Source organism: Leptodactylus fuscus, chromosome 4 (genome assembly GCF_031893055.1).
Source record: "Leptodactylus fuscus isolate aLepFus1 chromosome 4, aLepFus1.hap2, whole genome shotgun sequence".
Lineage (NCBI taxonomy): Eukaryota > Metazoa > Chordata > Amphibia > Anura > Leptodactylidae > Leptodactylus > Leptodactylus fuscus.
In genome coordinates, this window is record NC_134268.1 from 134,150,991 (window position 1) to 134,173,071 (window position 22,081).

Consider the following 22,081-nt stretch of genomic DNA (forward strand, 5'->3'; position numbering starts at 1 on the left):
GCACATACAATAAGGCCCAAGAGGTAGGGAGTGCCAACTGGATTTCAAAACACAAATTTTGCTTGCAGATATTTTAGGCCCATTGCACATTCAAACAAGATTTAAGTTACCAAAGCAATTGAAAACCCCCATAAATGACCCCATTTTATAAACTAGACCCCTTACGGTATTCATTGAGGGGTATAGTAAATATTTTGACCCCGTAGGTTTTGAAAAAATTTGCATCAAACAAAATATTTTCATATTTTTTTACACAAAAGTGTCATTTTAAAGGCAGGATTTTTTTCCCCCATAACACATGAAAATGAAGGAAAACAACCCAAAATAGATTACCCCATTTCTCCTGTGTTCAAAAATGTACACTGTGTGGCCTTAATCCTATGTACGGACGCACGGTAGGGCCCAAAAAGATAGGAGCACCAACTGGGTTTCAAGACACAATTTCTGCCTCAAAATGTTTCAGGCCCATTGCACATTCAGACAAGATTTGAGTTACCAAAACAATTGAAAACCCCCATAAATGACCATTTTAGAAACTAGACCCCTTAAGATATTCATTGAGGGGTATAGTGAGTATTTTGACCCTATAGCCTTTTTACAGATTTTAATAACCTTGGAATATGTGGGTTACAAATAACTAAAATGTCCCTTTATCTCCAAAGTTTTCATTTTCACGAAAGTTTGTTAAACAATTGTTCATGAACACAGCAATACCTCATATGTGGCCATAATCTGCTGTATGGGTACATGGTAGGGCTCAGAATAGAAAGAGGGCTACCATGGAGTAGGCTACGCCTTTTCCGTGTTGCTGACTTAATAGACCCGCTGACGTTGGAGCTCAGGCCCGTTGAGTATTTTGTGTCAGAACTATATCTACCACTGAATGGTTGCATTACCAGCAGATTGTTCATTTTGTTTTTACCCAGTTCGGCTCTCTGAAGTTGTCTTTGAAAAACTATGTCGTGTGGGCACCTCTACTGCTGGCCTTATCTCTGGTATTTATGGTATCCTCTCCTTCTCTGGACGGCAGGGCCCCAAATCACATAAATATATGGAGATGTGGTCTGGGGCCTTGAACAGGCAGATCTCCCCAAACCAATGGCAAATTATCTGGTCCCGTGCAGCTAAATCATCCACCTGTGTTACGTTCCGGGAGACCCAGTACAAGCTACTTATGCACTGATACCAGTGCATTATGCATTATGACACCATACCCCAGCCTTGCTCCACTCCCTTAACCCTAACACCTCTTCCCTGTGTTTGCGTTGCCAGGCAGGAGTGGGTACTCTGTATCATATTTTTTGGGACTGTCCAGGGATCCACCCCTTCTGGCTGGAGGTCAAGTCCCTTACAGACGCTCTATTTATCCAAGGTGTCCCTTTAGACCCCATCATCTATCTCCTCAATCTCCCCCTGCTCATCTGGGTAAGCACACCTCTAAATTGTTTCTTTATCTCTGTACCGCAGCCAAAACTCTCATCGCTCTCCGATGGAAGAGTGCCTCTCCTCCCTCTGGCTCTGATCTTGTAGCCAGAGTTAAGGATGTCTGTTGTATGGCGAACTTGACGGCCACACTTAAAAGGGTATTCCCATGTATATAATCATATCTATATTTATAGATAATTAAAAGTTAAACATTTTTGCAAATATAAGTAATTAAAAATTCTGTTTTAAAGATTTTCTCTCACTATCTTAGTGATGACGGTCTTTTATCTTGATCGGTTGCCATGGATACGACCACTAATCCAGAGACTTTCTATGGTCTGGGACTTGTCAGGAACCCAGCTATGATTTTCTTATTGTAGCTGGGGTATCAGGCAGGGACACTACATGTATCATAAGATATCCCGGCCACAATAAGGAAATCATGGCTGATTTTCTGACCTTAGAAAGTTTCTGCATTGGTGGTCGTATCCATGGCAACTGATCAAGATAACAGACTGTCACTACTAAGAAAGTTAGAGAAAATCTTTAAAACAGAATTTTTAATTACTTATATTTGCAAAAATGTTTAACTTTTAATTATCTACAAATTTAAAAATAATTATGTAGATGGGAATACCCCTTTAACCATACTGTTGAGGCGTTCCAGGCTATATGGTCATCTTGGGACACATACTGGATTTTGAATGGTCTCTGACTCCTTCCCCTTCCCTTCCTCCCCCACCCCCTCATTTCCACTCTCAGGTTTTTGTGATGTGCATACATTCCCAGTCTACTTGACGGTATGTGCATTGCTTCACGTTCTTGTTTTTTATGTTTTCAACTCTTTTGTTATATTGTATTTTATAAAAATCCTTTCAATAAAAATTACAGTTAAAAAAAAAAAAAGAATGGAAAGAGCGCTATTTGGATTTTGGAGGGCAGATTTTGCTGGAATAGTTTTCAGGTGCCATGTCACATTTGGAAACAATGGAAACTCCTCAAAAGTCACCCCATTTTAGAAACTACACCCGTCAAGGAATGTATCAAGGCGTATTACATTTTGAGTCTAAAAATGCTTCCCAAAAATTAATGTACAAAATGAAAATTTAAATTTTTAAAGAAATCTGCCATTTCGGTGCCCAATACATTGCACTCACTTTGTGTTGTCAGAGACCTGCACTCCTAAAATTAAGTGGACCATCCCGAGGGGCAAAAAATTATATATTTAGGTGTAAACTGCTGCTTGGGCCCAAAGCAGGGCTCAGAAGGGAAGGAGCACTGCACTTTTTAGCTTTTGGGGTACAGATTTAGAGGGACTTTCTAGGCGCCATATTGTTTTTGCAGAACCCTGGAGGTGACAGTAAACTGGAATTCCCCAAGAAGTGACCCCATTTTGTAGGGGCAATTTTAGGGTCTCTGCAAATGTGACGTGGTGTCCAAAAACAAAGAATCTACAGTAAATCTGCACTCCAAAAGCACATATTGCTCCTTCACATTTATGCCCTGCTGTGTACCCAAATAGAAGTGTATGCCCACATGTATGACACTGATGTACCCCAGATAACGTACTTAATGCCATATGTGGGTAGAAATGGCTGTTTGGGCACAGCCGGGAACAGAAGGGAAGGAGCGCTATTTTGGTTTTTGGAGCACAGTTTGGTTTTAGGACATCATGCCACTTTTGCAAAGCTCCTGAATTGCCAATAAAGTGGAATCCGCAGACATGTCACCCCATTTTGGACACTACCCCACCGATGGGATTTATCAAGTGGCATAGCGAGCATTTTTAACCCTTGAGTGTTGCATTTATTTAGTTTCCAGAAATGAAATCGAAGCTGATAATGAGAAGTTGAAAATGAAAATTTTCCAGAGATTTGCCATTTCAGTGCGCAACATGTTGTGCCCAGCTTATGTCAGCAGAGACACTCTAAAAACTGTTAAGTGGGCATCCCGGGCACAACAGCTTTTAGAGCGTTCATCTCTGATAAAAGTTGGGCACAACATATTACGCACTGAAATGACAGATTCCTGGAAAAATTGTCATTTTCACCAACAAACAATTCTGGCATTGCGTTTTACCTTTTAGATTTTTTGCCATGCAACGTACAGTATAAGTAACATGTGACCTTTATTCTGTGGGTCGATTCGATTACGGCAATATCTCATTTATAATATTTTTTTTTATGTGCTACTAATTCCGCAGAACAAAAACACATTTGGGGACATAAATCAGTGATTTTTACATCACAATCTTCTGAGAGGTGTAACATTTTTATTTTTCTGTTGACAAAGTTGTTTGAGGGCTTATTTTTTGCGGGACAACCTGCGCTTTTTATTGGTACTGTTGTGGGGTAGATATAACTTTTTGATCACTTTTTCTAGCATATTTTCAAAGGTGAGATTGCGAAAAATCACTACTTTTGGTGGATTTTTCCTTTTTTTTTTTTCCGACCACTGTGTACATTAAAGGGGTATTCCCATGTACATAGTTATTTTTAAATTTGTAGATAATTAAAAGTTTAACATTTTTGCAAATATAAATAATTAAAAATTCTGTTTTAAAGATTTTCTCTAACTTTCTTAGTGGTGACAGTCCGTTATCTTGATTGGTTACCAATGGTTACGACCACTAATGCAGAAACTTTCTATGGTCTGGGACTTGTCGGGAACCCAGCTATGATTTTCTTATTGTAACTGGGATATCAGGCAGGGACACTACATGTATCAGAAGATATCCCGGCCACAATAAGGACATCATGACTGATTTTCTGACCTTAGAAAGGTCCTGCATTCATGGTCGTATCCACTGGCAACCGATCAAGACAACAAGACTGTGACCACAAGATTTGTAGAGAAAATCTTTAAAACTCTTCAAAATGTATAATTACTTATTTTTGCAAAAATGTTTAACTTTTAATTATCTACAAATGTATGTGTAACAGGTAACAGGTTCAGGCAACCTGGGGTCACTGGTCAGACCCCAGGCTGCATGTTTTACATATCGGCAACCCCCAATCTCGCCACAGGGGGTGCCAATAAGGCCAGCAACATGTTTGATCAGGGAACTGAAGGGGTTAAAAAAAAAAAGAAAAACCCATCGGAGCCCCTTCCGATGGGGGGGTTATGGAACAGGTCTTAGCTGTCAGATACAACTAAGATCCGCTCCAATTACGTCGGCACTGACAGGGAATCCTTCCCTGACTGCTGACGTAATTTTACTATAGGGCAGTCAGGAAGGACCTGTCAGTGCCGACGTAATTTTACTATGGGCTGGTCGTTAAGGGCATAAACTACTGTGAGAAAGTGAAGGGTGTGGTTTGGAAGAACAGGTATCTTCCAGCCAGGCAATTAAAGGGTGTGTAGTAGAAGCTCACAGCAGGGAGGTCAGGTGACTAATTAAGGTATGATATAAGTTGGTTGTCAGAACTAGGTGGTGAGGCACTACACTAAGGGCTCGTTCACACGGGGCAAGAGGGGGAGTATTTTGGCGCTGAATCCACGTCATAATCCGTCCTCTCACAATAGAGGACTATGTAGACCACTAGCTTATTTTTTTCCATGAGCGGCATGTTCCCGTTCACGGAAAAAAGAAGCAAGCTGCCCTTTCTTCAGGCGGACTCCGTGGCTGATTCAGCCCCGGCGTCCACCTCACAGCAGAACCCTCTGGACTAGGCCATTTATTTGAGCCTACTCCGGAGGGGGAAGCTGCGACTGTCGGAAGCCGCGATAGCCGTGGCAGGCGCATTTTGGTCCAATTCTGATGCGGTGTCCACCTTTATTTTGGCATATATAAACACATTTTGTTTATTTACTTTTTTTCCCCTCGAGTCTATTTCATATTACATCTATTGTATGATTCAACTACCACTTAGCATTCAACTTCAACTACAACCTAGCATCTACCACGTAGCATTTTTAGGCAGCAGACAAACTCCATATGCTATAGCTTGATTGGGAAGTCCCAACACACCGACTTAACTGGAGCTAACCGGAAAGTGCAGGACTTAGCCACAGTAGGCAGACGCAAAGGTCGACAGCATCACGTGCTGCCCATGTTCTTGTGTTTGCTGGACGCTGGTTATACGTGCTTTGCCGCTGAGCACTTCCTGTTTTGGTGAATACACCTGTTGTGTTTGATTGGATACAAGCTTTGCATATTTAAACAGCTCTCTTCCATTGTATAGGGTGGGGCTGTTGCTCCTCTTGCAGCAGCACTTTGCAGTGCTTTTTGGCCTTATATATAGATCCTGAGTCCCAGTACCTTCCTGATGAAATACATATTGACGATAGGGCAATCTAGGGTCAATTTGTTATAGGGCAAGCTTGGGCACTGCCCTTGTACGGGTGAGAGCAATTTATGAGTGATCAAAGGCCAGATAATTAAAGGCATCACAGGGTCAGTTCAGTGGCCGGTGACTCCCACCTAAATGCTAGAATACCCTGTTGATGTTGCACCCACTAAAGTCTTTTATACTGGTAGCAAACACAATCTAGAAGACCATACAGGGAGCAACCAAACATGTGGTAAGACCATTCTATATAACAGGGGACTTGCTTGATGAGGCTTTTCTTGTCAGCTTATTCTGTTGCCCTGCAGTGATTATTGGTTTCCACAAATTCTAATTTTTGTTGGATGAACGAGTTTCAACATTTTATTATTGTATTAGAATAAGAGTTGTTTTAGGCCTTTTTTTTCTGCTGTATCTTATGTTGTCCTTTGAGGCCTTCTTTGAGGGTTTTTACTCTAGGTAACTAACCATACCTACAGCTGTGCTACATTCTGCTGGTTTTTGTACTGATGAATTTAAAGAAGTCTAATGCCATTTCATGTACATGAACCTTAAAGATGACCTTTCACCACCTCCGACAAGTCCAGCTATTTACATAATTTAAAATTGAACCTGAACGATGAGCGCTGTTTTGGAACTATACAGTGGGGAAAAAAAGTATTTAGTCAGCCACCAATTGTGCAGGTTCTCCCACTTAAAAAGATGAGAAAAGCCTGTAACTGACATATAGATAGACCTCAACTATGAGAGACAAAATGAGAAAACAAATCCAGAAAAAAGTCTGATTTGGAAATAATTTATTTGCAAATTATGGTGTAAAATAAGCATTTGGTCAATAACAAAAGTTCATCTCAGTACTTTGTTATATATCCTTTGTTGGCAATGACAAGAATGGGAAGATAAAGGATGATGATAAACATTTTCTGTAAGTCTTCACAATGTTGGCACACACAGTTGCTGGTATGTTGGCCTATTCCTCCATGTAGATCTCCTCTAGAGCAGTGATGTTTTGGGGCTGTTGCTGGGCAACATGGACTTTCAACTCCTTCCAAAGGATTTCTATACAGTTGCGATCTGGAGACTGGCTAGGCCACTTCAGAACATTGAAATGTTTCTTACGAAGCCACTCCTTCATTGCCCTGGTGGTGTGCTTAGGATCATTGTCATGCTGAAAGACCCAGCCACGTTTCATATTCAATGCCCTTGCTTAAGGAAGAAGGTTTGCACTCAAAATCTCATTATACATGGCTGTAGCCACCCCCATGCTTTACAGTAGGTATGGTGTTCTTTGGATGCCATTCAGCATTCTTTCTCCTCCAAACACAAGTTGTGTTTCTACCAAACAGTTCTACTTTGGTTTCATCTAGCCATATGGCATTCTCCCAATACTCTTCTGGATCATCCAAATGCTCTCCAGCAAACTTCAGACAGGCCCGGACATGTACTGGCTTAAGCAGGGGGACACGTCCGGCATTTCAGGATCTGAGTCCCTGGTGGTATGTTACTGATAGTAGCCTTTATTACGTTGGTCCCAGCTCTCTGCAGTTCATTCACTAGACCACTTGAGGAAGCCAGGGGCAAAACACGTGTAGGGGCTCATGGCTCATCCATGTATTTTGTTTTCATTGTATGGTAATATTTATTGTATCTTTATGTGTTCTGTGCATATACACATGCACATAATTAGGATTTGGAGATTTGCGATTTGTGCCATACTTTGGAGTTTATTACCATTCACTCCAGTCTTTATTTTGTTTGTGCAATGGAGACTCCCTTTGCACAATTTGGAGTCTATTTTTACCTACTCCAGTCTTTATTTGTCTGTGCAATGACACAATAGTGTGTAATGTCCTTTTAAATGTATGGCATCATACCTAGTAAACAAATTATTGTGATATACTCTAATAGAATGCTATTATGCAATGATATGTGCAATTGTTTGGTGCATACACACATGTATATTGGAGACCTTTTGTCAATTGTGCTATTTCTTTACAAGGCCATGTAATGTTATATTTATTTATAAGTATGGCATTATAATTAAAATCTATGTAAATATCTGAATATCATTAAATTCTGTGAAATATAAAAAACAAAAAAAACTTTGCAAGTCTTCAGTAGGTGATACCTTTTTTAATGGCTAACTCATAATGATGACAGGATATAACGTTTCGAAGCTTCCTCTGAGCTTCTTCTTCAGATATATCTGAAGAAGAAGCTCAGAGGAAGCTTCGAAACGTTATATCCTGTCATCATTATGAGTTAGCCATTAAAAAAGGTATCACCTACTGAAGACTTGCAAAGTTTTTTTTGTTTTTTATATTTTATAACCACTGGCTAACACGGTACCAAAACAAACATTTTCCTTTTACTAAATTCTGTGAGTAATTATATATATTGTATGGTATTCTGTCATGCTGTGATCATGATATCTATGTATTGTCTCTAATTTTGTGCTGGGTTTTGGATGGGACCTCTATAATGATTGTGATTTTATCATTACTTTTTAGTGCTTAATTTGCTAATAAAATAATTTATATTTTTCAATTATGTTTTATGTATGATTTCTTTGGTATATTCATATAGGTTGGTTATGTACCGTATTTTTCGGACTATAAGACGCACCGGACCATAAGACGCACTAAGGTTTTAGAGGAGGAAAATAGGGAAAAAAAAAATTAAGGAAAAAAAATTGGTAAAATATTTAATAACCTAATAATATAATATTTCACCAATGTAAATAGAACCGGGGGCTTTCGGACACAGGGATACCAAATGTGTATGTGTTTCACAGTAATGTTTTTGTTTTATATGTATTGTAGGGATATGGGGTGATTTGAACATATCTATCTATCTATCTATCTATCTATCTATCTATCTATCTATCTAATCTATCCTATCTATCTATCTATCTATCTATCTATCTATCTATCTATCTATCTAATCTATCCTATCTATCTATCTATCTATCTCCTATCTATCTGTCTATCTGTCTGTCTGTCTGTCTATCTATTCTATCTAATCTCATCCATGGATGGAAAGAGACCCTGCAGTGAAGCTATGTAAGAAGAGAAAAAGGGGCGGGCCAGACGGGTGAAGGAGGTGTGGTTTTCTAAGCAAACTTGAAAACACACCTCTTTCACCTGTCTGGCTCGTCCCTCCTTCACTGCCTCTCAGATCTTGCTCTTGCAATGAAGCCACACAGGCAGGGGAGTAGGGGCGGGCCAGACGGGTGAAGGAGGCGTGGTTTCAAGCTTGCCGAGAAAACCACGCCTCCTCCTCCCGTTTGGCCCGCCCCTCCTTCCCTGTCTGTGTGGTTTCATTGCCGGAGCCAGATCTGAGAGGCAGTGAAGGAGGGGCGAGCCAGACGGGTGAAAGAGGCGTGGTTTTCTCGGCAAGCTTGAAACCACGCTTCCTTCACCTGTCTGGCTCGCCCCTACTTCCCTGCCTCTCATATCTCGCTCCTGCAAACACGCGACACAGACAGGGAAGGAGGGGCAGAGCAGGCAGGCACCGTGCTGCTCTCCGTGCTGCTCCTCATAGACAGGACACAGACGCTGCACACGCTGCATTCGGACTATAAGACGCACACACATTTTCCTCCCATATTGGGAGGAAAAAAAGTGCGTCTTATAGTCCGAAAAATACGGTATATTTGTGGGATATACTTATTTTCTTTGTAATATATTTTTCCAGTGGATTTTTGTAGTTTAACATTCACGAGGTCCCCCTGTGTGGTTTTGGGATTTTTGCTCACTGTTCTTGTGATCATTTTGACCCCACGGCTGAGATCTTCCGTGAAGCCCAGATCAAGGGAGATTATCAGTGCACTTGTATGTCTTCCATTTTCTAATTATTGCTCCCACAGATGATTTATTCACACCAAGCTGCTTGCCTATTGCAGATTCAGTCTTCCCAGCCTGGAGCAGTGCTACAATTTTGTTTAGGGTGTCCTTTGACAGCTCTTTGGTCTTCACCATAGTGGAGTTTGGAGTCTGTTTGAGGTTGTGGACAGCTGTCTTTTATACTGATAACAAGTACAAACAGGTGGCATTTCTAAAGGTAATAAGTGGAGGACAGAGGAGTCTCTTAGGGTTAGTTCACACGTAAATAACGTGTGGCTTATTTTGGCCCCAGAAAAAAAAGCTTCCTAATTAGGAAGCTTTTTTTGGACCTTGCCAAACTTTCTTTTGGAGCTTTTTTTTTTGTAAAAACAGCTTTAAAAAAAGCCAGGCTGTTTTCCCCTCCTGTAAAGTGAATGGGCTGAAGAAACCACGTTGCATTTTTTCTGCGCGTTTTTCGCCTCCCATTCACTTCTATTGCTTTCTTCAGGCGGAAAACGCCTGAAGAAAAATCATGTTGCTTCTTTTTCTCTGCTAGCAGAAAAAAAAAACTAGCAGTCTACATAGACTAACATTGTATGGAGGAGGATTGTGACGTGGATTTCGCTGTCAAAATCCTCCTCCATGTCCACGTGTGAACTAGCCCTTAAAGAAGAAGTTAGGCTGGGTTCACACAGGGTTTTTTGGACCGGATTTTGAGGCGGAGGCCCAAAAAACCTGTTTGAGCCCAGCCTTACAGGTCTGTGAGAGAGAAATCTTGCTTGTTTGTAAGTGACCAAATACTTATTTTCCACCATAATTTGCACATAAATTCTTTCCAAATCATACAATGTGATTTTCTGGATTTGTTTTCTCATTTTTCTCTCGTAGTTGAGGTCTACCTATGATGTCAATTACAGGTCTCTCTCATCTTTTTAAGTGGGAGAACTTGCACAATTGGTGGCTGACGAAATACTTTTTTTTCCCCCACTGTATGCTATTTAGATTCTGTACTGTCAGGAAGGTGGTATCAGGCCGCAGCAGGCAAGGAGTATGATTCTGAGCTCTGACATGGCCTGTCTCTGATTAGAGCTCCAAATCACGCCCCCCTGCGTGCAGGTGGGAAAAAGTCCTATTAAAATATATTGCTTTTGTTCTGCCATTCACAGTACATCACATAAGTGAGTATTTTACCTGTTCCTTTACAGATGCTAGAATAGCTGAAGTTGTTTCTGTCTCAGAACCATCACGATTTGAAATGTTCATTTCTGGGCTGGATGAACTAGTCTTGTCTGAACATGATGGTTGAGCTGGAACGGGCATAGTTTCTAACCTAAAAAATAAAGAGAAGAAAAGACACTGATGAACATACTATAACCTAAACACATTCTATAATTTAAAGTGGCTGTATACACTTCTATTATAATTTCTGAACCCATCCTTGGGGCAGGCCATCAATATTAGATATACCAGGGTTCCAGAAAAAGCAAAGCTCATAGTCATGTTTAAATACTGTGAGCAGTGCTGCTCACTCATCATACAAAATGTAGTGGCAGCTTCGGGTACTACAGTCTATGAAATGATCTTGAAGTCTATGGGACAGCAATACCTAAAGATGTGGTTACAATTTGTATAGTGAGTGAACAGTGCTGCTCCCAGCATGTAAACGATATTGGGAACCGTACTATCCCAGTGCAGAAGATCTAAGGGTGACCTGGGTGTTAGACCCTTGAAGATCTAATATTCATGGTCTATCCTAAGGAGAGGCCATCAAAACCAGAAATTCAGTAACTTCTTTAATACATTTTTGTATAACACGGTTTTCTCATTGTAAATACAATAGATATGTGTATATTTGGGATATAACCCCTTCACGCAAAATCATGGTTAAGGGGATATTGTCACTCCTTAGGGAGAGACCACCATATAGGTGTGTGGAGACTTGTTAAGCCTTTAGCACTCCACTAAGGAACTATGGGAAGAATATGCAAATCTGCCTTCCATGATGTAATTAGGAAGACAGTTTGCTGCCTCAGTATTGCAAACCAATAGAGGGCGCTCACTGGAATGTGCAAGCCTGTCTTATGACAGGATTCCAGTGAAATAACCCAATAATGGCTTCTCCCTTTAGCATCATGCCCGACCTTCCAAGAGGCCTTTGTTTCGCAATGACGCTGGGATTATTACCAGGTATAGTCTCTCAATCGAGGACAGCTGTTTCGATCTACTTGGATCTCTTCAGCCCGATGTAGAGAGGACTATAACCTGGTAGAGGTGAGAGGCTTAGACAGGGTTAAGTGGATATTGTCACTCCTCGATTGAGAGACTATACTATGATTGACTTCCCATGTCAAAATCAGGACCAAAATGCACGGCGCTTAACTAGCCCTAAACAAAAACAAAAAAGGACTCCAAGCTGACTATAAGCGAAGGTCTGGTAAGAGAGCACTTAGCCAAATTACAGGAAACCAAGTCCCCAGGACCAGATGATTTACACCCTAGAGTCCTGAAAGAGATATCAGAGGAAATAACAGAACCCCTTGCTATAATCTTCGGTAAGTCATGGGAAACAGGAGTGGTCCCTTTAGATTGGAAAAGGGCAAATGTTGTCCCCATCTACAAAAAGGGGAAAAGGGACGATCCAGGAAATTACAGGCCGGTAAGTATGACCTCGATAGCAGGAAAAATCTTTGAGCAAATTGTCAAGGAACATTTACTTCGGTACCTGGATGGGAAGGCATTAATTAACCAGAGCCAGCACGGCTTTAGGACCAATAAATCTTGTCAGACTAACCTGATTTCCTTCTACAACAAAATCACTGAATGGTTGGACCAAGGGAATGCCGTGGACATAGTATATCTTGACTTCAGTAAGGCATTTGATAAAGTATCACATAACCTTCTTATTGAAAAAATTATTAAGTATGGCTTTGACAAAAAATCAGTTAGGTGGATTCACAACTGGCTTAATGATCGGGCACAACGAGTAATACTAAATGGCTACACATCGAACTGGAAGAAAGTCAAAAGCGGGGTGCCGCAGGGCTCTGTTCTGGGCCCAGTACTTTTTAATATCTTTATAAATGATCTGGACGATGGAATTATTGGGGAACTCATAAAATTTGCAGATGATACGAAGATAGGAGGAATAGCCAACACTAGAGAGGAGAGAGAGTGTATTCAAAAGGACTTAGACACACTGGAACAATGGGCTGAGGCGAACAAAATGGTATTTAACAGGGACAAATGCAAAGTTCTACATCTGGGTAACAGAAATGTAAAAAACATATATAGTATGGGAGGAATAGAACTAAGTGATAGCATAGGGGAAAAGGACTTGGGCATAATAGTAGATCACAAATTCAACATGAGCCAACAGTGCGGTGCTGCTGCAAAAAAGGCTAATAAAATTCTGGGATGTATTAAGACAAGCATTGAATCTAGATCAAGAGAGGTCATTATTCCGCTGTACTCTTCCCTGGTCAGACCACACCTGGAATACTGTGTACAGTTCTGGGCGCCTCAATTCAAGAAAGACATCGATATATTGGAGCAAGTCCAGAGAAGAGCAACCAAAATGGTGGAAGGTCTGCAAACCATGTCCTATGAGGAGCGGCTAAAAGAACTGGGATTGTTTAGTTTGCAGAAGAGAAGGCTGAGGGGAGATTTAATAGCAGTCTACAAATATCTGAAAGGTAGTCACAGTGCAGAGGGATCTACCCTATTCTCATTAGCACAAGGAAGTACAAGAAGCAATGGGATGAAACTAAAGGGAAAGAGATACAGATTAGACATTAGGAAAAACTTTCTGACAGTGAGGGTAGTGAGAGAGTGGAATAGGCTGCCACGGGAGGTGGTGGGCGCTCCATCAATGGAAATCTTCAAGCGGAATCTGGATAAACATATAGCTGGGATGATTTAGGAAAACCTGCACTCGCAGGGGGTTGGACCCGATGGCCCTTGAGGTCCCTTCCAACTCTACCAAAAAAAGAAGAAAAGAAAGAAAAAAAAACACTTTAGGTATCCCCGTGCTCCAAAATGCCCGAACTAATAAAATATTAAAATATTTATCCTATACGGTAAACTGCATAGCAGGGAAAATGAATCAAAATGGCCTAAAAACTGTTTTCTAAACTTTTTGCAACCTATAAAAAATGGAATAAAAAGTGATCAGACCATCACACCTTCCCCTAAAATGGCATTAATCAAAATGCCATCTTGTCCCACATAAAAAGACTCCTTACACAGCTCCATAGACATAAATATAAAAAAAATTTACAGGTGTAACAATATGACAACACAAAAAATATTTTTTCTATTTTGCAAAGTTTTTAATTTTTTGAAAAGTATCAAAACATTACAAATACTATATAAATTTGGTATCGACGTGATCATACTGACCCAGGAAACATCATTTTTATCACATAATGAATGCCATAAAAATCAAACCCATGAGAAATTGTCACAAATGCATTTTTTTTCTAGTTCCATCTCACACTAAAATTATTGCCTTAACCTGTTTACCGAACTCGCACTGTTATTTGACCACACTTACATCAGTAATCTGGATTGTCAGCCACTGGATTTCCACCTCATCTTCCAGATCTTGACAATTTCACATAACCTGGGAGCAATCGTTTTGTTACACTATAGGTATCTACATTATTTCCAGAGATATCACTGGTTAAAAACAGTTGAGTTTAGATAATATACTGTATATTATACAGCTGCATATAAATATCCTAATCATGGCTGTGTTTTCAACCAGTAATATCTCTGGGAATATAGAGAATCTCCTCTTTATATGACACCAAAAACAAGGAAAATGAGGTGACCCCACCCACCAGGATGTGCACCTGCAGAGGAAATCTGCGGCAGATCATAGCCGGTGTAGATTTCCATCATCATTTATGCCATTTATACCTCATTTATGGGTGGCACAAAATAGAAAAAAGCTGCAAGTTTACAACATTTTTGTGTGTGTTGAAAACTGACGTACAAGGCATAATATAATAATCCCATTGACTATAAATTGTATTCTGAGGTGAATGGACCCAGTGCAGCAACTGGCACAATGTAGATATGTCTGTGTAGAAGTTTGAAAGGTGCAGATGAATTAATATGTGGAGTGAAGGAGAGATGTGAGTTATCTACAACCCCAAGACATGCTGCCTCAGAGTTAAGGCAAGTGCACAGACGGAAATGGAGATATCAGAGTTAGGGTGCATGCAGACTACGTAACGCCGGGCGTGTATGAGAGCCGTACACGCCGGCATTACGGCAGACTGCCGAACACTTCCCATTCACTTCAATGGGAGCGCTCGTAACAGCGGCGTTTACGAGCGCTCCCATTGAAGTGAATGGGAAGTGTTCGGCAGCCCTGCTGTAACGCCGGCGTGTACGGCTCTCATACACGCCCGGCGTTACGTAGTGTGCATGCACCCTTAGGTTGTTTCGATGGTGGAAACACAATGAAGAGGGAAGAAAAGTTGGTAAAGACAGCAAAAAGACAGTCACTGGTTTGCTGGGGTAATGAAAGAGCCCTCAGGAGTCTTACGTATGGGGGCCCATGGGGTTACCGTACCAGCACCAAATTGTGTTTTATTTTCTATCTTTATTGGTATTTTCTCTCATTAATAAAATGGTTCTGGTTATGTTGATTACTTACCTTATTCTCTTCAGTTGATTGAAGGTCCGTCACAGGTCATGCTGTGGTAATCCATGAGCAGGTTCTATGTTTTGATATTCTGCCCAGCAGCAGCTTCTGTCAGCTGATTGGTCAGCAGAGTTTTGGCGGGAAGATTTCTGTCAGCTGTGGATTCTGCCCAGCAGCAACTCTAAACAGCCGATTGGACAGCTGTGGCGGCCGGCAATGCTTTATTAGTGGGGAACTGTAATCTCAGCTAATGCTGGGAGGATTGGTTTCATTGACTTTTTGGTTATTGGTTGTAATTATTAATTGATTATTTAATTATTTATTATTGGATTATTTTAATTAATTATATATTTGGATAACCCCATAATAAACGCATCACAGCCTTTTTATCCAAAAAGATATGTTATTTATCTATCTATAAGTTTATGGTCTAAATATTAGTAATTGGGGCGTGTGTCATCATGCAGAAGTGATATCACAGGATGAGGCACATATTTGGGTGTCAAAAACATAAAGATGGTGCTGAAAGCCAAATATGCTGATAGTTTATCCATACTGTATAGAGAGAAGAGGAGGGGACATAGGACTGAGATCTGGGGAACCCCACCAGCAAGGGGAAGAGAAGAAGTAGCACCAGCAAATGATACACTAAACAAGCAGTCTCAAAGATAAGAAGAAGCAATGTCCTTGAAGTCAATAGAGAAGAGCAAACCGGGGAGAAAAAATAATTACTATGCAGTTTATTTTTACATACTGTAGACACTGTAGAATCAGTCCAATTGGTATACAGTATACCCCCCCCCACACACACACACACAGCACCATCACATGCCGGGTGACATGGCCATGTAAGGTCAGGCCCGTATCGGCGTGTGTCTGCTACCCAGCGTGCTAGCAGAAGTACCGTAAGTACTTCTGCAGTTTGAAATGTACAGCATCATCACGCTCCTGGCAGGAGTGTGGCGATGCTGCGGGCCCTGGCACACACCCCGGTGTCTGTATGCCGGGTCTTTAAGTGTAATGGTGCCGCTCTGCAGAGTGGTCGCCATAGCAACTGGCACCTCCACTGTAACGCTTACAGCGGTAATACTGAAGATCTCAATCAGAGAACGCGGGCACGAGCTCCGGCATCTCCGCTGTAAGAGTTAACAGCGGCAATGCCCCCATGAGATGTCGCGCCCCCCCCCCCCCCCCTTACCCCCCCCCCCCCAAAAAAAAAAAAGTTTAAAGTTAGCCCCTGGGCCAATCCCCACCGGGCCCCACACCTCTAAAGTTGTGGTCCAGCTCCTGCGCGACGAGCTTGCAGGAGTCGACCTGTTCCGATGACAGCCGGAAGCTATATTACTATTGCGGCTGGTCTATGACCCTCCGCAATAGTAATGTATAGAATCTCCCATAGACGTCAATACGTTTGTATTGCCGTCTATGGGAATTGCAGGTTCAAGTCCCCTGGGGGGTCTAATAAAAAAAAAAAAAAAAAAAAAATGTAATAAAAAATAAAATAAATAAAAGTTGTAAATCACTCCTTTCCCTAGAATACATATAGGGGTGGGTTCACACCAGCACCCGATCTCCGTTATGCAGGTTTCCATTTCTGTCAGCAGAAGACGGAAACCAGCATTCAGTGTCTGCCAGTGAGCGTCTTCTGCTCTCCGCAGCAAAACCGTTTTGTTTTTTTTTACCGGACACAAAGTTCTGCATGTCCGACTTTGTGTCTGGTTAAAAAAAAATTGTTTCGCTGCGGAGAGTAGAAGACGCTCACCGGCGGACACTTTTCAAACCCATGCCATGCCAGTTTCTCGGGCAGGAAACAAAAACCTACATAACGGAGATCGAGCACTGGTGTGAACCTGGCCTCAAGCAGAAAATTACTGTGAAACACATACACATTAGGTATCCCTGTGTCTGAAAGTGCCCGGTCTAATGAATATAGGGTGTCTGTAGTGCTCCTATTCTGTAGGGAAGGGGTTAATAGGAGCACTGCAGATACGCTATATTCAGCCAGGCTGATTTCCAATTGGGGGGGGAACCCAGTCCTCAAGCTCAGGGGAGGACAGACAACCAAAACACCCCCTTCCCCAGCACCCAGAAATTCTGGCCATTTTAATTTTTAAAATTTTCCAGTAGCTGCTGCATTTCCCCCCACCCCACCCCACCCCCAGGTTTATACTCAAGTCAATAAGTTTTCCCAGTTTTTTGTGGTAAAATTAGGGGCCTCGTCTTATATTCCGGTCAGCTTATACTCGAGTATATACGGTACTTGATCTCTGGGAACCATCTCCTGAGTAATACTGCAGGGTTCAGGGCCCCAATCATTTTGCGGCATCTTCTTGAAGGTTATGACTTGCTGCTATGTGGACACATATTCTTATCTCACAGAGCAAAGAGGGCCTAGTTCAAGGCAAAAGCTAGGCAGCCGGCTATGAACTGGACCCCAAGACAGAAATCAGGGGCAAAAACTTGATAGTAAGCTAGTACTGAAAGTAAAAAACAGTTACCGTATTTTTCGGACTATAAGACGCAAAATTTGGGGGGAAAAGAAGGGTGCGTCTTATAGTCTGAATGTGGCGCCTGGCACCCGCCGTAATAGAGAGGCGGGTGCCGGCAAGGGATAGACGCCGGGGCCTGAGACATCGCTGCGCTCCTCTGTCCTGCATGAAGCCAGCAGCAGGAGGAGTGATGCTATTCCGCTCCTCCGTCCCCCAGCCACTGGCTTCATGCAGGGCAGAGGAGCGTAGCGATGTCTCAGGCCCTGGCACCTGTGCCAGCGTCTATCCCTCGCCGGCACCCGCCTCTCTAGTACAGCGGATGCCGGGTCAGTATCGGTGGCCCCTTCTCCCCCGGGGCCGGTCCCCACCGGCCCCGTACCTGTAAAGTTGCAGGCCGGCTCCTGCGCGGCGATATCGCAGGAGCCGACCTGTTCGGGTGACAGCCGGGAGCCTAATGAGGCTCCCAGGCCTGTCACTGCTATATATTAGTATTGCGGCTGGGTCTATGACCAGCCGTAATACTAATAGACAGAATGTCCCATAGACGGCAATACAGTTGTATTGCCGTCTATGGGACTTGCAATCAAGCGACCGCAGGTTCAAGCCCCTGGGGGGAATAAAATAGTAAAAAAAAAAAAAAAAAAAAAGCTTTAAAAATATATAATAAAAATATGACATAAATAAAAGTTCGAAATCACCTCCTGTCCCTAGAATATATATATAAAAGTAGAAAATCATATGTCATAAACCACCGGGTTTTTTTTTCAATACAAGGTGATCTAAGCAATAGATATTCCCCAAAATGGTATAACTAAAAAGTACTTCTGGCCCCGCAAAAAAAAAACACTCTATGCGTCCCCGTACAGCTGCAGGGTCACCTGTCAATGTGGCCTTGCAGCTGTTGCAAAACTACAACTCCCATATATTAAATATTTTACCATTTTTTGCTTCAAAATTTTTTTTCCCTATTTTCCTCCTCTAAAACCTGGGTGCGTCTTATAGTCCGAAAAATATTGGTGACGTTTTAGTAATTTGCAAGCACGTATAAGGTAATATTTGTAAGTAGATATACAGTGGGCCCCCCCAGAATGAATTTTAATGATGGTTCCTAGGCACCCATATAATAGCTAGAACAAAGACAGCACATTAGGCGAGAGTAAAGTGTTTCATGAGTTTAGAGACAGATCCCAAATTAGCAACATGGGATAGGTTGAGGAAATTTTTTTCAGTAGTGTGGTTATGGCAGCATGTTTAAAAGAGTGAAAGGTTCCAGGAGACAAATAGTTTAACCGGTTAGAGACACAGCCTAAAAGTGCCTTATGGACTAGGCCTCATTTTTTCAAAACTGAGATGTGTCACTTTATATGGAAATAACTTTAACTTACACAAGTGATTTTGTTCATGATTCATTGTACTTCATATTTGTGGTAAACAGTGATCAATATTTTTGTATTCACTTATAAAAAAAAAAAAATAGAACTGTTTGCCAGTCCTATCCTAAGCAATAAGTGACAACTGGTCGACGGGCCGTTCCTATATATGTGATAACACAGAACGCAGACAAGACAAACAACAACAAAGGGAGGTCAGCTATCCAAGGGTCCAGTAACAGTCAAGCAACGGAGTAGAGAATCAAAATCCAAGAGAATAGTCACAAAGGAAGCCAAGGTTCTGAGATAAATAATACAATAATAGAAGAAATATGAGCTTAGCAGGGACAAAGTCTAAGGACAGAGTCACAATAGCCAGCAAGCCTTTGTGGGCAGATGGCCTGTGTATAGAAAGCCAAAGATCTGCCCCAAGCTTGATTGGAAGACAGGCTGTCAATCACACAAGCAAGGCTAGAATTAACCATTTGATGATCAGAGAGAAACAAGGTGCAGGAGATGGGTGTGGTGGGAATTCATTTACAGAGGAGAGTAATAGATCAGTATTCACACAGTGCAATGAAAAACTCTAAGCAAAGAATCAAAATGAGCCCGCCCCTGCGCCGTAGTGTGCGCACAGAGGGTGGCGCAGAGACCCAAACAGGCAGAAACGTTAAACATTTCATTTTCATCCAATAATACATTCATTTATCTCTAAAATTAGCAAATTCACAAAGGGTTAAAGGAGAAAAGGAACCTCACAGTTTGTTTGCAATTTCTCCTGACCATAGAAATACCCCACCTGTGAGTGTAAACTGATGTTTGAACACACAGCAATGCACGGAAGGGAAAAAGCAACACTAGGAAGGGCTAAGCGCTAAAGCACTATGGGAACACATTGTGGTTCTTTCTGTAGCGCTTTGAACAGAAAGTTAACAGACTTTTCCTCCACAGATTTTCTGTTACCATTATATCTACGGAAAAGCCGCCGGTGTTTCCACAGATATAATTGACATGCATGAATCCCATCCACTTTGCAAGTACTGTAAAATGCCGCGATTTTTCCCAAATCGTGGCATTTCCGGCCTGTGGGGCCCCAGCCAAAATCTGATTTTGCTAGAATAGTTTTCAGATGCCACGTATCATTTGCAGAGCCTCTAAAGTACCAATATAATGGAAATCCCCAAAAGTGACCCCATTTTGAAAACTATACTACTGTCAGAATTCATCAAGGGGTATAGTGAGCATTTTGACCCTACAGCTGTTTCACTGATTTTATTAACATTGAGATGTTTAAGTGAAAAATTGTTAAAACGTCACTTTATCCACAAGGTTTTCATTTTCACAAAGGGTTAGAGTAGACAAAGCACAGGTAGTTATACAATTTATCCTGAATAGAGATGAGCGAACAGTGAAATATTCGATATTTGATATTCGTTTCAGATAGCTCCTCAATATTCGACTAATCAAACGAATATTGAACCCCATTATCGTCTATGGGGAAAAAAAGCTTTGTTTCAGGGGATCCCACCATTCGACTCAGGATCTGCTGTATGGGTACATGAGGGGCTTGGAATGCAAAGAGCGCTATTTGGCTTTTGAAGGGCAGATTTTGCAGGAATAGTTTTTAGGTGCCATGTCGCATTTGCAGAGCCCCTAAAGTAACATTACAATGGAAACCCACAAAAGTGACCCCATTTGAAAACTACACCCCTACACAGCTGTTGAGTCAAAATGCTCACCATACTCCTTGATATGTTTTCTGTGAGGGGTGTAGTTTCCGAAATGGAGTCAACTTTTTTGGGCTCTGCATTGTACTGGTACTTTTGGGACTCTAATTCACACTGTGCGGTTCCTGACTTTTCAGGGCGTTGTGCGGTTCCTGACTTTTCAGGGCGTTGGGGATTAAAAGTAGAAAATTGTAAAGTACAGATAAGGAGGACACAGGGACATTTATTATATGTCCTTATCTCTACTCTGTTTACAATTGCTACTTTTAATCCCCTTATCTGTCCTCTAGGGGAAGGACAGCGTTTACTATCAGCATAAAAAGGTGTCAGTATACAATCAGTATGTGCATCAGGCCGTTTTTAGTCTCAAACGGAATTCAAACGGACTGATGGCATACTGATGTGTGAACATACCCTAATACTGTAGTTCTACCTATATTATTTCCATCATCATTAATTGAAAACACATTTATATGCAGCTGTTCCCAAACTCAAATGTGTTTTCAATTAGAGATATCTGTGGAAATACAGGTAGCAATTTAGTGTCATATGAAAGAAGATAATCTCCTCTTTTGTATGACACCAGTATTCAATGCGTCGGTGAAGTTTTTCACTGAAACTAGAGGAACATACCTCAGCTTCAGTGTGAATGTCCAGTAAACGCTTGAAGCACTAGTCATGAGTCTCATCGGACTCATCTTCAGGTAAATATATAAGGCTTATGAAACCCGTGGGTGTGGCGCAAGAAATTCTTGTTGCAAAAAAGGGGAACATTCAAAGTGAAAAGTCAAACGTTACTTTTGTGATGGTTTCGGCACCCTTCAAATTTTCTATTCGGTGTTGGGCATATCCTATGAATGCAGCATAGATATATTCTGTGGCATATCTCTTAAAAAAAAAAAAAAAAAAAAAAAAGCCTTGTGCACTTTGCTGAAAGACACAGCACACTTCTGCTAAGTCAAGAAATGCTGTCCAGCTGAGAAAAGCTCCTGAAATTGCATGGAAAATAACGTGCATTTTATATTTTCCACCTCTTCTGCTCCTCTGTGCTGGGAAGTATGGTTGAGGGAAATGGAGGGGGTCTTGTTTACATGTGTGCTATGTCTGTCCGCAAGCAATCTCAGAGTAATGTCCCAAGGTGGATGGGGGGACTAAGGGAAAACTGTGAGCCTCATCTTGGGAAGGGGGCTGTTATGTAAACCAGAGACTCAGTGAGCTGTAGGGAGGGATGTAACACAAGAACAGTGAACCCTGGGTTGGGGGGTGTAATAGAGGGCTGTGGGGCAGGGACAATGTAAGAGAGG

At 41.6% G+C, this 22,081-nt stretch overlaps 1 protein-coding gene across 5 annotated transcripts in view; it reads right to left on the reverse strand.

Moving 5' to 3' along the window:
* CTNND2 (catenin delta 2) overlaps positions 1–22,081 on the reverse strand; it is a 368,350-nt gene that overhangs the window by 298,334 nt on the left and 47,935 nt on the right. For all 5 annotated transcript variants that reach the window (XM_075271079.1, XM_075271077.1, XM_075271078.1 and 2 more), the window contains exon 2: positions 10,730–10,868. In XM_075271079.1, the coding sequence (XP_075127180.1) occupies positions 10,730–10,858 (129 nt within the window). In that variant the 5' untranslated portion in view covers positions 10,859–10,868. The remainder of the gene's footprint in view (positions 1–10,729; positions 10,869–22,081) is intronic.